Here is a 13460-nt window from a genome sequence, read left to right on the forward strand (position 1 = left end):
CTTAGCCAATTTGCCACCGTGATATCGCTTTTAACTGAGGTAGTTTTTTCTTCCCTGCTTTACACAGATGTAATTTATCGCTTAAAGGAAAACTGCTCCAGTTGAAACAGATGTGTTCTTTTCCGTATTGGTTTACACGCTTTGTTTTAAATTTTTGATTCCAACCATTTGCAAACGCATTACTTAATTTGTCACCAAAAAGCTTTCGTAGAAATACTAACCTCTTGTTGTTTTTTATTAAGAATAAAAATATGTTCTAAATACCACCACGATTCTTTCTGTGAGTTTTATGGTATATTTAGAATGGGCAAAAAACAAAAAGCTCAAAAATTAATAATAGTGGTAAGCCTGGATTGTATACGTTTGGCGGTCGTCATAACAGGCAATCGAAAAAGGTTGTACACAAAAAACACACTTGAATTCCTTCCACGATTTCACAAGTGCACCTCACTATTGTCAAAAAAAAGGCAAGAAATAAACCATGAAAACTATTCTTGTGTACGCTAATATCCTCTGTGTTTTTCAGTATAAAGGATTGAATGGGGTTTATCATTTCTTTCTTGAAAGAATTAATGAAAACTGTAATTGTGTTATTTCCTCAAGTGCATCCTATGAGGCGATGACTAACTCGGCGATGTGGATTATCAGTCTCAGAAGAATCGAAAGGGGGTGTTGAATTTAGTATGGTGCATTTAGAGACCACCTAGTTTCTGAGAAGCCGCTATAGCATAAACAACCAGACCATCGTTTCGGTAGGGGCAAAAAAAAAAAGCACAGACAAGATCCCGAAGAAATCGCCTATTTTCCTACCCAAACTCGCACCACGCAAGAAAATGGTATAACTGCGAAAGAAATGGCAAACAAAGTTATTCTTGATCCTTTAAAGCGGCGCGCCATCCTTAATCAGAAAAATAGCTTCCCTGCAAGTTCACAGGTGCTTTTAAACTTATCGCTGAACCTTCTGTAAACAGACCGCGCGTGAATCGGTAAACTATAACTGTGTATTGTCGCGGCGTTGGGAGCTTGCCATGGACGCACATTTATGGCAACTTTTCTTAGCGCATTTCCCACACGATTGCTGGGGTCCAAATGTGATGAAGTTCGCTAAGAAACGCGCCTTTGGTTTGTTTGTGTCCTTGGCGATAAGGGGATGTCTCGAGAAGGAAGACCTGCGCGGCAGTATTATATAACACCTAAATTTGTCTACTAGCACAGGCAGTGCAAAAGGCCATTAATGCTAGTTAAACCCCAAAAGGAAAATGTACTTTTAATACCGCGCTATCTTTCTTGCGGAGCTTTGCAGTTTGCGCAATTTTGTTCAAATATTGATAGATTTAAACAAAGCGTTGACAGAACGCCGCCGATGAAACAGAAAACAACCTACCCCTGCCCTAACTCGAACTCGGCCTACATAATAAACAGGTTTGCAGCTGACTGTGTGTTAGTTTCGCATGCGGCTCGTTTAGTGGTTGTAAACAACATGGTCATTTCTTCTTCAATTTTCCTACTTTTCTTTAATCATAAGAGATTTTAACGTACGACGGTTTCACGCCGCATCTCGCGCAGTAGAGGACACCCTGCAGGGACTATTCTATAGCAGCGCACCCTCTCGCATCCATGGAAATGTAATATATCTCTTTAATCAGAAACATTTCCTCTCCATTTCCTTCCAAACGAAGTTCTAGTTCATCACAGCTGTTTCGGAAAGGCTCGGATCGGTAAAATTTCCCACCCTAGTATTTTTTAACTGTCCGTCACGCATCTCATATAAGAAAGAAATTTGCGGAAACAGCAAGTCAAAATAATGATCCACCTGTTAAGAAAAAAAATTATCGTTTTTAAAAAGCTTTTTTTTAAGTCAGTCGTCGAGGACCAATTTTTTACATCATAAGATTTCGAGAAACGAATTTAGTAACGACAAGTAAAGTGTTTCCCACACGTGTCGTCCGTTGAGATCTTTTGTGTGATTTAGAAGGCCGAGCGACCATAAATGATGATTCTCTTATCTCGCCGAAATGCCTCGGGATATGTGGTTAATTTGAATACAAGAAGTCTTCGCCGGCGACTTTCATGCTTTGCTTAGATTTCCATGCTTATGAAAATATCGCCTCGTTGAAAGTTCTTTTTTATTGTTATTTCGGTAGAATAAAAACTGTCTCGTGTTTATCAGTACGGATCCGTGTACCGGAATGTAAATTTAATCGGGTAATTTACAATTTTTGACTTAAAAATCACGCGAAGAAAAAGCACGCGAAAGTCTAGCATCGGCAATAACAACATTTAAAATTGAGTTAACAGTGTCAAATTTCATGTCACTTCTCGTTGGGAAAGACCCTCGCCTTGTCACCGTCCTCGAATTTAATCGCTAACTATTTAACAGAAAGCTTGGTTAACAATAAGCGATCGAAAAAGCTTAATTTAATGTCAAAACACCATAAAGTTCAGCGATGGTTTATATTCCGTATGAAAACACGACCCATAATAACAAACAGTGCCTTAGTTCCTCTCGTATTTGCCTGCCCATTGGCGGTGCTGATTTGGATTAATAAACTTTGCTACAAGACCAGAGTGGCAGACAGGAGAAACAACGATAAAGTAAATAGTGGGAGGATAATGGAACCAATGATAAATACTGCAAGATCGGGCAAATAATTTTGTTACGGCAATGTAATCAGTGCAGCTCGACATCTTCCCAAAAAAAAAACGTACAGAAGTGAAATCGCTCTGCCGATCTCTAGGAAAGCAGTAGAGGACGAAGGAGCCATGTAATATCTCAAAAATGGAATCCTCAAATAAATTGTACTATCCTCAAGGATGCGAAACTATCTTGATTAAGAAGCGAATAGATTTTCTGACCTGGTGACCCAAATTTCGTCTGTGATTCTATTTACTACTTGGACGAGTACTTCACCATTTTGAGCCTTGAAAGCCAGTCGATGGTGTTATCCCCATATTTACTCAAGGAAATCAAAACAGCCAGATATCCTGGTTAAGAGTTTATTTGCATTGAAGGCATAGAAAAGACAGTGATATCGCCGCCTTGGCAAATAAATTATTTTCACAAAATTCTTCTTCCGTATTTCCTTGAACGTTTGAAATGGCTCCTGTACAAGTGACAAGTTATCGCCCGTTCATGGAATTATTCAAAATTAAAGTCAACAAACGCGAGAGGTATTCCCTCAAAATTCTAAAATGGAAAGAACAGATCGATAAATCCTCTTAGGTGGTAGTGTTCCTGCAAATCGCAGTATGAAATTAAATTCTCTCTGCGGCAAAGAGACGGCGTTTGACGCCTGACACTGAAATGAAAAGCCTACGCTAATAACAATTCGCAAAAGTGTAACTAATGCATTTACTAGCTCGTTACCTCACTGTATGAACTTTGAGCATACGAAAACGTGCGAAATAAGAATAAATCGAAGGAAAACTTCATTTCCTCTCTTTTTCTCTCTCCTGTATTGTAGATAATATAAGATTTGGTACAATTTGATTTGTTTGTAGGTCAACTGTTGCCCTGACTGGAATGCCCAGATACCATATCAAGGGGGCTTCTGATTTAATGATTAAAGTAAATATAATACTCAAATATTACACGAAATATCTAATTTTTGGAGTGTACATCTCAACTTTGTTAATCTCGGGGTTTTTTGTTTTGTTTTGTTTTTCTATTTTCTTTTTTTCTTCCTCCACTCGCGTCCAAAAGTAATTCTTATGTGGCTTCATATAAATAAAATCTCTAGATCGTAGAAATGTTTTGCAGTCATTAATCACTCGCACACGTTCCTCTACGAACGTGGTTGAGCATCAAAGGTATGCTTGTCTGGTGGATTCCAGTATGGATTAGTGAAGTGGTGGCCATGGACTGCGGCTGTGTGATCAGTTTGTCTGCGACAGCCTACACTGGGCATTGCCACGGCTCCGTACCCACACTGATTATTGACAGGGTTCTGGAGTTGTGTAGAATACTGCGTACCTGTGTATGAGCTGACGGGGACTCCAACGGTTGATCCCATGTTCATGTAGGGTGCAACCGCATATCCTGGAGGAACTCTAGACGATTGCGGGTTGCACGGGTACGAAAGAGGGCCAGCAGGCTGAGCAGTTCGCCAGTTTCCTCCTGCTGTAGGTACACTCTGAACTGGGTTATATGCAGACCACTTTGGAGCGATGAAGTTGCCGTACGCTGCGGCGCGCGGATCTGTCAACATCCCATTTGTGTGCTGCAATGTGGGCTGTCGGTAGGGCCTCTTCATGCGGCGCCGGCGCCTATAGTTTCCTTTCTCAAACATGTCCTCGCAGGCTGGATCTAAGGTCCAGTAGTTACCCTTTCTTTCACCGCCACCTTCTCGAGGCACTTTAATGAAGCACTCGTTGAGTGACAAATTGTGCCTTATGGAGTTTTGCCATCCCTTCTTGTTCTTCTCGTAAAACGGAAACTTGGTGATAATGTACTGGTAAATTCCATTGAGGGTTAACCGCTTTTCGGAAGACTCTCGAATCGCCATCGCGATCAGCGCGACGTACGAGTACGGCGGCTTCACATTGGGATCTTTCGACGAGGCCTCCTTACTTTCGGTTTTTTCGGTGTCGATTGGACTCGATCCACCGTCGTCCTTCTTCAGTTCCGGCTCGTAGCTGCTGAGTTGCTGCTCGTGGTTTGCCGAGGCCATTTTGCTTGTGTTTGACAGAGTTAATTCTGAAGTGTTGGAGGCTGTTCTGTGGCAATAATATATAAATTAGAAATTCTAAAGACTGTTTGGTGTTTGTCTTGTCGATATGACATTTGATTGGCCCGTCTATTCATTATCTATCACTTTCTATAAATATCCTGACATCACGCTATCTTTTGTCCATCGAACCAATCATTATGCTCTTTACAAAGCGTCAATTGATTCATTTATTTGTCTGGTAGCAATGCGACCACCTACTCTGGCAGCTGCTCCTTGTCCGTTTAGGCCCTTAATTGTTTCTATCCATTCACTTTTATTATTTACCCCATCTATGCCAAATTTCGTTTACCTTTCTATCAAACACTCACGAGTGTACAATTTTTTAACTACCTTGACTCCTGTTGTATATTTACACCTAAGGCGCGAAAATATTTTCCCGTTATCATCAAGGAGGAGCGAAAAGTGAAACGCTCTTCCCCACACCCATAGTTAACACCTGGTTCGCGACTATACCAATCAGAAAGAAGCAATCGGCAGATGAAGGGTTTTGAAAGGCACAAAGCAATTCACATGTTGTCTGGCCCAAGTGCAGGCTATTTAGCTTTAATTATACGATGTAGATTTTATTTTTTATTATTACAAACTTCCCGCTGTGACTCTTTTTACGCGATAATGCTGCCCCACGCTGGGGTGCTGTACCATGCAAATGCGCTTTCCTCTTTCTGCGAAAACAACAGGACAAAAACACAAGACAGGAGCGCTTATTTCGCTCCACCTGTGTGCGGCCCGTGAGCCAGACAATCGAGCCGTATTTCATAAGAACGCGCGAAACATTTCCAAATTAAGCGAGACAAGCGGACAATTCTTATCACTCAAGCGAACGGCTTTGATTAGAAATGTTCTGAATTGAGTCAACGGGTTTCGTTTAAAGCGATAGCGGCGCTTGTTGATAAGGCCAAAATACTCATTTTTCCGCAGTTCGGAATGAGCTTAATATTATTATTTCCTAGGTTTTAATTACAGTTTAGAGTAACTGCAACATCATGAAGCCCCCTCAAAAGTAAATATTTCGCCGCTGAAGCTCTTGTCAGGCTGATTACAGTATTTGCTGGTACTATTAAGGTTTGTGTATATTCAAAATGTTTATTTAAAAGAGTTGTTAAAGATTTATAATTCAGTGTAAACAAACAATTTCCAGTTTGTAAGGGGCATTTTTTTGAAGTCCACAACGAGAAGACGTCTAAATTTGGTGCAAGGACACACAAAGCTGTGCAAATTTTCTCGCAGACAAACCATGCTCTTGTTCGCCGGAAGACAGCAGCTGCGGTTCTCGTATTTCTGGTTTAATCGCTGAAAAATGGAATTCAAAGGTCAACTTCGTTTTGCAACGCCAGATTTATCTCCTCTGAGCCTTATCAGATCGACACAAATTGTTTGTCTTTGTAATTGTATGAGGCAAATACGATCCTGCCTTACAAATTTAAGATCTGACCTGAAGTGCGAGGCAAAAACCGGCTTTGTCTTCTTGTGTAGAAAATGAAAAATGTCGAAAAACAGCTGTGTATTTTTTCTTCAATGACATTACCAAAAAGCACGCGAACTTCCTCGTAGAAATCATGCGACGACTCATTAAGACATGCAAGAGATTTTTATACAGGCATTGATCGAAATTCGATGGAAACTTAATCATTGTTAACCCAATAACTTTTTTTTCGTAAAAATATCCTCAAGATTCAATTACCTTTCTTCCGTGACTTTCCGCCTTCAGCTTAGGAAAATATCTTGCCCGATCTCGAAGCGGCAGAATTTCGTGAAACTTAGGCAATCCCGACCAATTTAATCGAGTCAGTTAACCTTGACAAGGGCCGGGAAGGTTTTGAAGGAGCAACTGGGGTCGCTCTGATATTTTCGCCACGGGTTGTACTCCTACTGTCTTCGCTAGACATAATTGTTTCTAGATACGAAAACTGTGATTGGCCGTGCTTCAATTTATTGCCCTATTATTTACATCTGAAACAACAGTTGTCTTGGCTCGCGTGGGACTTAATTGAAATTTGCTTGTAGTAGAAGTTAGTGTATTAATGCGCGCTAACTCGGACAAGTCAACGCATAGCGCGCTTTCTATGTTCGCCAAAGCTCTTCTGGTTGACGTAATTTCTCCGATTTTCTAACCCACAATCCGGTCTTGAAAAGCGTTGACAGAACTCCGCGGAAGTTTATCTGTTAACCTGCTGTTTCTGTTTACTGAACTAATCTAAATTTCACTACAGGACAGTGATTATATATTCGCAACGTTTATTGCATTTATGGTTTGTCAAGCTTTCCGAGTTGACAGATTTGCCCTTGGCGGGAACATGATAATTAAATGACATGCGTGGGAATTGAATACGATTTCGCGAAATCTTAGCTCCCTTTTAAAATTCCCGAACCATTATCGGCTGCCAGAAATCACTCTCTATGAGGCGAAAAAGACCTTGAGTGCTATTTTCGGCTTTTAGGCGGATTCGTTTGATCACAGGAAGCTTGTGAAATGTTTATGCGTTTCCATTGTTTTGGTTCCTCAATTGCCAATGTTATGGTTACTTAGGGGCCTGATTCAAAAACACTATTCCATGGACTTTGCAAGACCTCATTATTTCAATAACACCAAGGTAAAGATCAGGTGTTTGCTAAACGATTAATGAGCGCAAACCTCGAAATAGCCGCCGAATAATAGCATTTATATCGACGCCAATAAATGATGGACTGCGGTTGGCACTGTTATCTATGTTTCTCGAAAGTTCAAATTAAATGTCAGTTAATCTTGTCTGTTTGAGTATTGGACTCGCTCACACGCAGGGATCTCGTAGACAAAACTGTTGAAAATAATGCCTGTTAAGCTTGTTTGTTTAGACAAGCAAATCATCATAGTGTCAGTCAACATGTTACCTTGTCTTTACCTTCGCTGATCAGCCGCCGTTAAACTCCATCCGTTTCGCAAAGCTTTTAAAACGTTCTGGCATTCCCCGAGGCTGTGTAGTAAAAAATGTTTCTCTTGTTTTCGACCCCATCAATCACAAGCGACCCCTGCTTAGATTCTGATGAAATTGAGCCCGTTTACCACACTGCATTGATCCAAAATCTAGTGACGACGCTAACAATAAATCTTAACAAACCTTTTTAGCAATGTTTTATGAACGTTTGAGTTGATCGAAGATATTTATCAGATCCACGTGTTCATTCGGGCATATTTATATTTACACCATTGTGCTTCAATTTTCGCGAACACTATCAAATGTAACTACGCTATGCGCTTTCTCTTGCTTTTTTTCAAAAGATTGTGTCAATTATGCGGGGGTCACGCCGCTTCGAAATCTCGATTTCTGTGAATATTAATTCACGTTTATAGTAAACACGCATCAGGTAGACCGTAGCGATCTATTGTTTCCAATGAAAACACGAATAATGCTTCATCAACCGGTGGATGAATTGCAAATTGAATATTAATGGTGGTTGCTTTCTTACGTAAACCAATGGACACTTCAGCAAATAAAACTACAGCGTTTCTAAATTGTTTTGATAAACTCTAAATCTATCATCAATAATCCGTGCAAATTGAAGCCTAAACAAAAGGATTGTTTACAAACAGAATTTCCTGCACTTAAGTACCTCCATTCACTGCCTGAGCGAGTAACAGGCATTTAGAATATCGTCCTCGATTGCGCGTGAAATTTATTTTTGCATTGGCATACAGTTAATGAATTTTCAGCGCCACAAGAGGCTGCTTTGTGTTATTTATTCTCGGTCGCAAACTGCTCTGATTTTTTTAGCGGTCTACAGCTTTCCACTGTTTCTACAGAAAGCACTTCAATCTCGACAAGTTCCTGTCTTACGGGTCTTAAGTGAACACAACAAATGAACAGATATTTGCATCCTTCCGGTTCCATTTGAGTTCATTTTTTGATCAGTGCAATCAGACCAATGAATAGTGCACATTCACTTATGGCATTTCTGTTCTAAAAAAAAATTAAAACATTCGACGTGAACCTGATAACACAGTGATGAACACAGCGTGTTGATAGTTTCCGGAAATAGGATTTGTCCTGTTTGGGCGAAATTTCAAGACCCGTTACTCGGGGAGGACCTCACCTCGTCATTTATCTACTAAAGCGGCACACACTCACCTAAGCAATGTCAAATCCAAGACATGGGCCTCTTGAAAAAAGATTACTCGGCTCTCTATAGTTTCATTCAATAAATCCAACATTAGAGATCAATCAATTATTCACAGCTACTTGATTGAAGGAACAGCTTCAACGCCGACGAAGTTCAAGGTCTCTCCGCCTAACAGTTAGTTATTAAATACCCGCCAATGAATAAAGCCGTTGCCACCGAAAATGTGTAGCACATTGTTGTAGGCGCGAACTTTCGACCCGAGTGCCAGTGTGTGTTCTTGAAAACATAAAAAGGACAATAGCTTGTTTGTTTGCAGGTCCCGCCAAGAGCAAACAGTGTTTTTAAGTCGCTGAAATACCTCCCAACCAATAGTACGTTATTTTATTTTTGGAAGAGTTATTCTTGCTTAAGGAGCTTTATATAGTTTCATGCTGCTATGCTTGGTTATCAGATATTCAAGAAATGGAAAACACGTTGCAAAGTCTTGTTGCGGTGTGACACTAGATCACGCAATTCCACAGTGCAAATTCCTTTTCCTATCTTTGCTCATCGAAATGACCTTATCTCGAGTGATTGTTTCATTGTTCGTGAAGTCTCTAGGAAAACACTCCATGCCAAAACTAAAATATTGATAATAACGACTAAAGATGGTAGCAAAACATGCTTACACGCTTCGAGCAAAAATATTTTGGAATTCCAACCTATTTTTACAATGTGGGTGATCCGTAATATAATACTAAACGTTTTGTAAGGAGCTCAACGCGTTATCTGTTCTCTGTTGTTTGTTATTCTATTTTGTCTCCCTTTTGTTAACTTTGGCAAATTGCTTTTAGTGATAACTTTATCATCTCCGCGTGAAAAGATTTGTGAACTGATTCCCAACAAGGTGAGAACGAGGTGATGAAGTGTTGACTAATGTTTCATTTCCTTTGCATTATCTCTGCTGATTAGAGGCGGATCTCTACTTATCAGCAGTTCGTGGCGTGCTTGTTTATACAGTGTGAGCTTATTTTGTCAACGGGAATTAAAATGAAAAACCAGATCCTATCATTCAATATTTATCCAACAAGGTCAGTAACTTTAAAGACACGTTTCCTGTGCGAACAGCCGCGATTAAACACGTTTGTGATATTCTGTGGACTTACATCCTTCAACATTTGATAACTTCAATCTGAAGTGGCTGTCTGGTATTTCAAACAATCGTGTACATCTTGAAGTCGTTTATTTTGGCTCCTATTTTTGTCTAACGACAAATAATCTTTGTTTTTTTAATTCCAGATCAAACATATCAATTAATGGGGTTAACCTAATCTTTCTACTCCCAAGAGCTTCCAAGTTCAACTGATATGAAACATTTCAAATATTTTTTGCCCAACAATGAAACAGCACCACATAACAGAAGTACTCGGTGGCGTTCATTTGAATGGTCACACATTCGGCTTTTACTTGTTGGCTCCAAATTTACCACACTTTATTTAATGCGACATTTGACTTTTGGAACGTAAGGGGCTAACAAAACAAGATGGTCTTTCCGTGTTTCTTCCATTCACCTGATAAGAAAACCGTTCTGATAACACTCAAGTACAGGTTTTCCAAAAATATTTTGCAAACTAAAATCTGGTGCGGTTCATGGATCCCCATTTCGCTGTTGAAGACAATGTTTTTGTAACATTCAAAGTACGCACAATTTGTTCATTGTTTGCTTCCTGAAAGAATTTTTTAAAAAGTGAGAATCACTCAAACATTGAAAGATTCTTATTTTACAGGCTTGAAAAAAAAAACTGACCGATAATTCCACCGATTTTGCAATTACTTGATTGCTTGGTCCCCTTCGAAGTTTCCGGTCAAGATATGAGAATAACACCCGTACAGCTTCGACAAGTCCTGATAACATTCCAATCTCTTGTGGGAATTCTGTCACGTTCCAAGAGCAGAGATATAAAAAAATTTCACCAAACGCGCAAGAGATTAAAATTGTTGTCATTCAACTGCGCAGAGTGCTCTTCAAACAATGAGAACTGTCATTAGGTTATGAATGATACACAATCACATGACTAGGCCATTTGCCGATGTTATTGTCTTTTGTTTTACAGAGGCGTTCCACGATTGTGCTCCTAAAATAGCGAAGTCGTGCTAATTTTTCCCACGGTAAAATTTCAATGGCTGGTACAAGAAACACAATGACACGCTAAATTAAATTAACTTTATGTTCCACCATAAGCCATTCATTGCTTAATGAAAGGAGTTAATTAAATCGCGCATGTCGAGCCTTCAAGGCAAACTTATTAATTCCAAAAGCCTGTTTGGAAGTCCAATTAAAGAACGCGACTGCTACTGAAGATCACACCTCCTTCGTTTTAACCGGTTACGGCTCTTAACGAAACAAAGAGCTACTTCACTCGAACAATATGAAAACAAAAGGGCTCTCTAAATCCCTACAATTTCAAATCTCAGCTTCTTTATTATCCATTATAATCCTCTACTTCCAACTTAGAATCCGAAATGCTACAAAAGCACGCGTGTTAATAACGAAAGCCAGCTGATTCTCCGCCTAACAGGTGCGCTGGGTGGGTTAAGCTTCATTTGACTGTACAATTTTGGCTGTGGAAGCGGTATTGTTCATAGAGCATTTCTGAACACGCAACTCCCTGTTGGCTCGTTTCACTTACATTGTTCTTCAGTTCTTTTTTTATATTTTAGAAGTCAGCTGTTACACCTGCAGTTGTGCTGGCAAGGGCAGTGAAGTCATCACTGTTTATGTTACAATTGTCGTAAGCTTGTTTTGTCGCGCGGTTGCCGTTTTAGCACTCGTACTTATTCAAAAAAAGCTACCATTGAATCATCGCACAACCGTTACGAGTTCTCTTTCCCTAGTCATTTCACATGTCCTCTGGCAAACTGAAACTGTAGTCTTTTGCAAGGCATTTCGGTGTAATTTCAACTGATTTTACGCCCTTGTTTTGTCGCTAAGACTTTGCGGTTTTAGTCACTATTACTCAGCTATTCTCGAATCAAGTTTGTCATCATCTTGAATATCTTTAAGCACGGAAACTTGTGATGGTCTTTGTGTGTAACAAAGCACTATTATCACTTCGTGTCTATTAGCTCTTTTTCTAGTAAACTTCAACGCTTGTCAGCCACGTTTTTCGTCCTTAATTGACAACATTATCTCTTTACCAGGTGAAGTGCCTTCTAAATCATTAATTAGCTCATGAACAGTAAATCCATAAAACCAACCGACTGGTAGACATATGCCCGAAGCCAATAGATTTGCGAATTAACAAGGTTGTTTATGATTCGAAGATACGTCATTTAGTAAATAAATTTTGCCGCGGTCTACTATCAGGGACGTTCTGGGCAGGCCAACGAAACTTATTTTCTCGCGGATTTACAACTATATAATTTGTTCACCTACATTTTCATAATGCGATCACAATACCCAAAGTCTCCAATTTGATTATCTTGTTTGTTACCGGCCGATTTAAGCTTCAACACACAATGTGTCCATCTTTTCCGCATGTATCAGTTCAGCTAGATAATCGGATGAAATAATGGATTTCGCTTCACTGAGATCGCCCAAGAGTTGTTTCTTAAGAATTACAGCTATAGCGTTTGATGGATTAGAATGTTTGATAACAAAGAGAGTTTTTCTCAAATATTTCTTGTTAGGGCCTAGGGTAGATTAAACTGTTTTCCAATATATGCGAGTAAATAGAATCCGCAACGGGAAAATATCTTCACTCTATTTACTTTTTAAAAATAAACAATCTAAATTGAAGGCAAATAATAACCGAAACTTGCAAGCAAACATGGTCAATTTTGTAAATACCTTCTTTTAAATACGAGAACTTACCCGAGACGTTTTCTTGAGCTTGTACTTCGCCGGCGAGATGGCAAGCAGAAGTGACAGATGAATAGGCACTTTGCCTCCTTAAATGAAAGTTGATTAAATATTTATACTTTTGAAATATTTGATATCTTTTTAAAGGTATTTTATTTGTACAAACATTCATGCAATATTCAGGTGCTTTCACCGCGTCTTCCCATGGCTTACGTAAACATAATACAAAATTAACCTCGGTTGCGGGGATTCTTTTCAAATTGATTTTCTCCTCTTTGCTAAGGACAATGGTCGACGGGGAAATTTGTTTCGCTTAATACACTTGTTTGCCAAGGGCGTATAAAGAATTCAGCCCATTTTAATGAGCTTTTCCGCCCTGATTTTTGGCAGTTACTACGCATCAAATTACACATTGTACATTATAAGACTAGATAACTACAAAATCCCGTATTCTCTCTGGGTTTTTTTGAAGTCGGTTCGCTTTTCATCTATCTATAGAAAAAGGCACCAGATTATTTGCTCTAAGTACCTGTATGTTTCAAGCTGTGTTTTTCCATGTGGAACGTTATTAGTTGTCATTGTTAATAAACTTACCAGGCTGATGGGCGAAACGCAGATACCCTCCAAATCGGTGTTAAACTAGCCCGACTTCGTGTCGCGTTCTGAAGACGTTTGTACTTCTAAACCGCAAATAACAGAGAACTATTACTATTCGAGTATTTCCCGCTGGGAAAAGCAAAGTGCAGTTTAAAAGTTGGCCAGTTGTTTATATTTCCTTTTCGGTCCATCTCGTG

General features: G+C 39.5%; 1 protein-coding gene and 1 long non-coding RNA gene across 10 annotated transcripts in view; one reads left to right on the forward strand and one right to left on the reverse strand.

Moving 5' to 3' along the window:
* Positions 1–13460, forward strand: part of LOC144657553 (uncharacterized) — a 76965-nt gene that overhangs the window by 51302 nt on the left and 12203 nt on the right. The gene's annotated exons all lie outside the window — the stretch shown is intronic.
* LOC144657508 (forkhead box protein L2-like) lies at positions 2984–13414 on the reverse strand. 6 transcript variants are annotated; one of them, XM_078517866.1, is made up of 3 exons: positions 13261–13414; positions 12679–12755; positions 2984–4711 (listed from the first exon to the last, which is right to left on the reverse strand). In XM_078517866.1, the coding sequence occupies exon 3, from the start codon at positions 4668–4670 to the stop codon at positions 3786–3788; it is 885 nt and encodes a 294-aa protein (XP_078373992.1). In that variant the 5' UTR covers positions 4671–4711; positions 12679–12755; positions 13261–13414; the 3' UTR covers positions 2984–3785. The 6 variants fall into 6 exon arrangements, with proteins under 6 accessions (XP_078373992.1, XP_078373991.1, XP_078373989.1 ...); XM_078517865.1 differs by having other exon boundaries at positions 2984–4716; positions 13261–13413; XM_078517863.1 differs by lacking the exons at positions 12679–12755; positions 13261–13414 and adding an exon at positions 8834–8996 and having other exon boundaries at positions 2984–4716.

This window comes from Oculina patagonica, chromosome 6, assembly GCF_052425735.1.
Source record: "Oculina patagonica isolate OP01 chromosome 6, crgOcupat, whole genome shotgun sequence".
NCBI lineage: Eukaryota > Metazoa > Cnidaria > Anthozoa > Scleractinia > Oculinidae > Oculina > Oculina patagonica.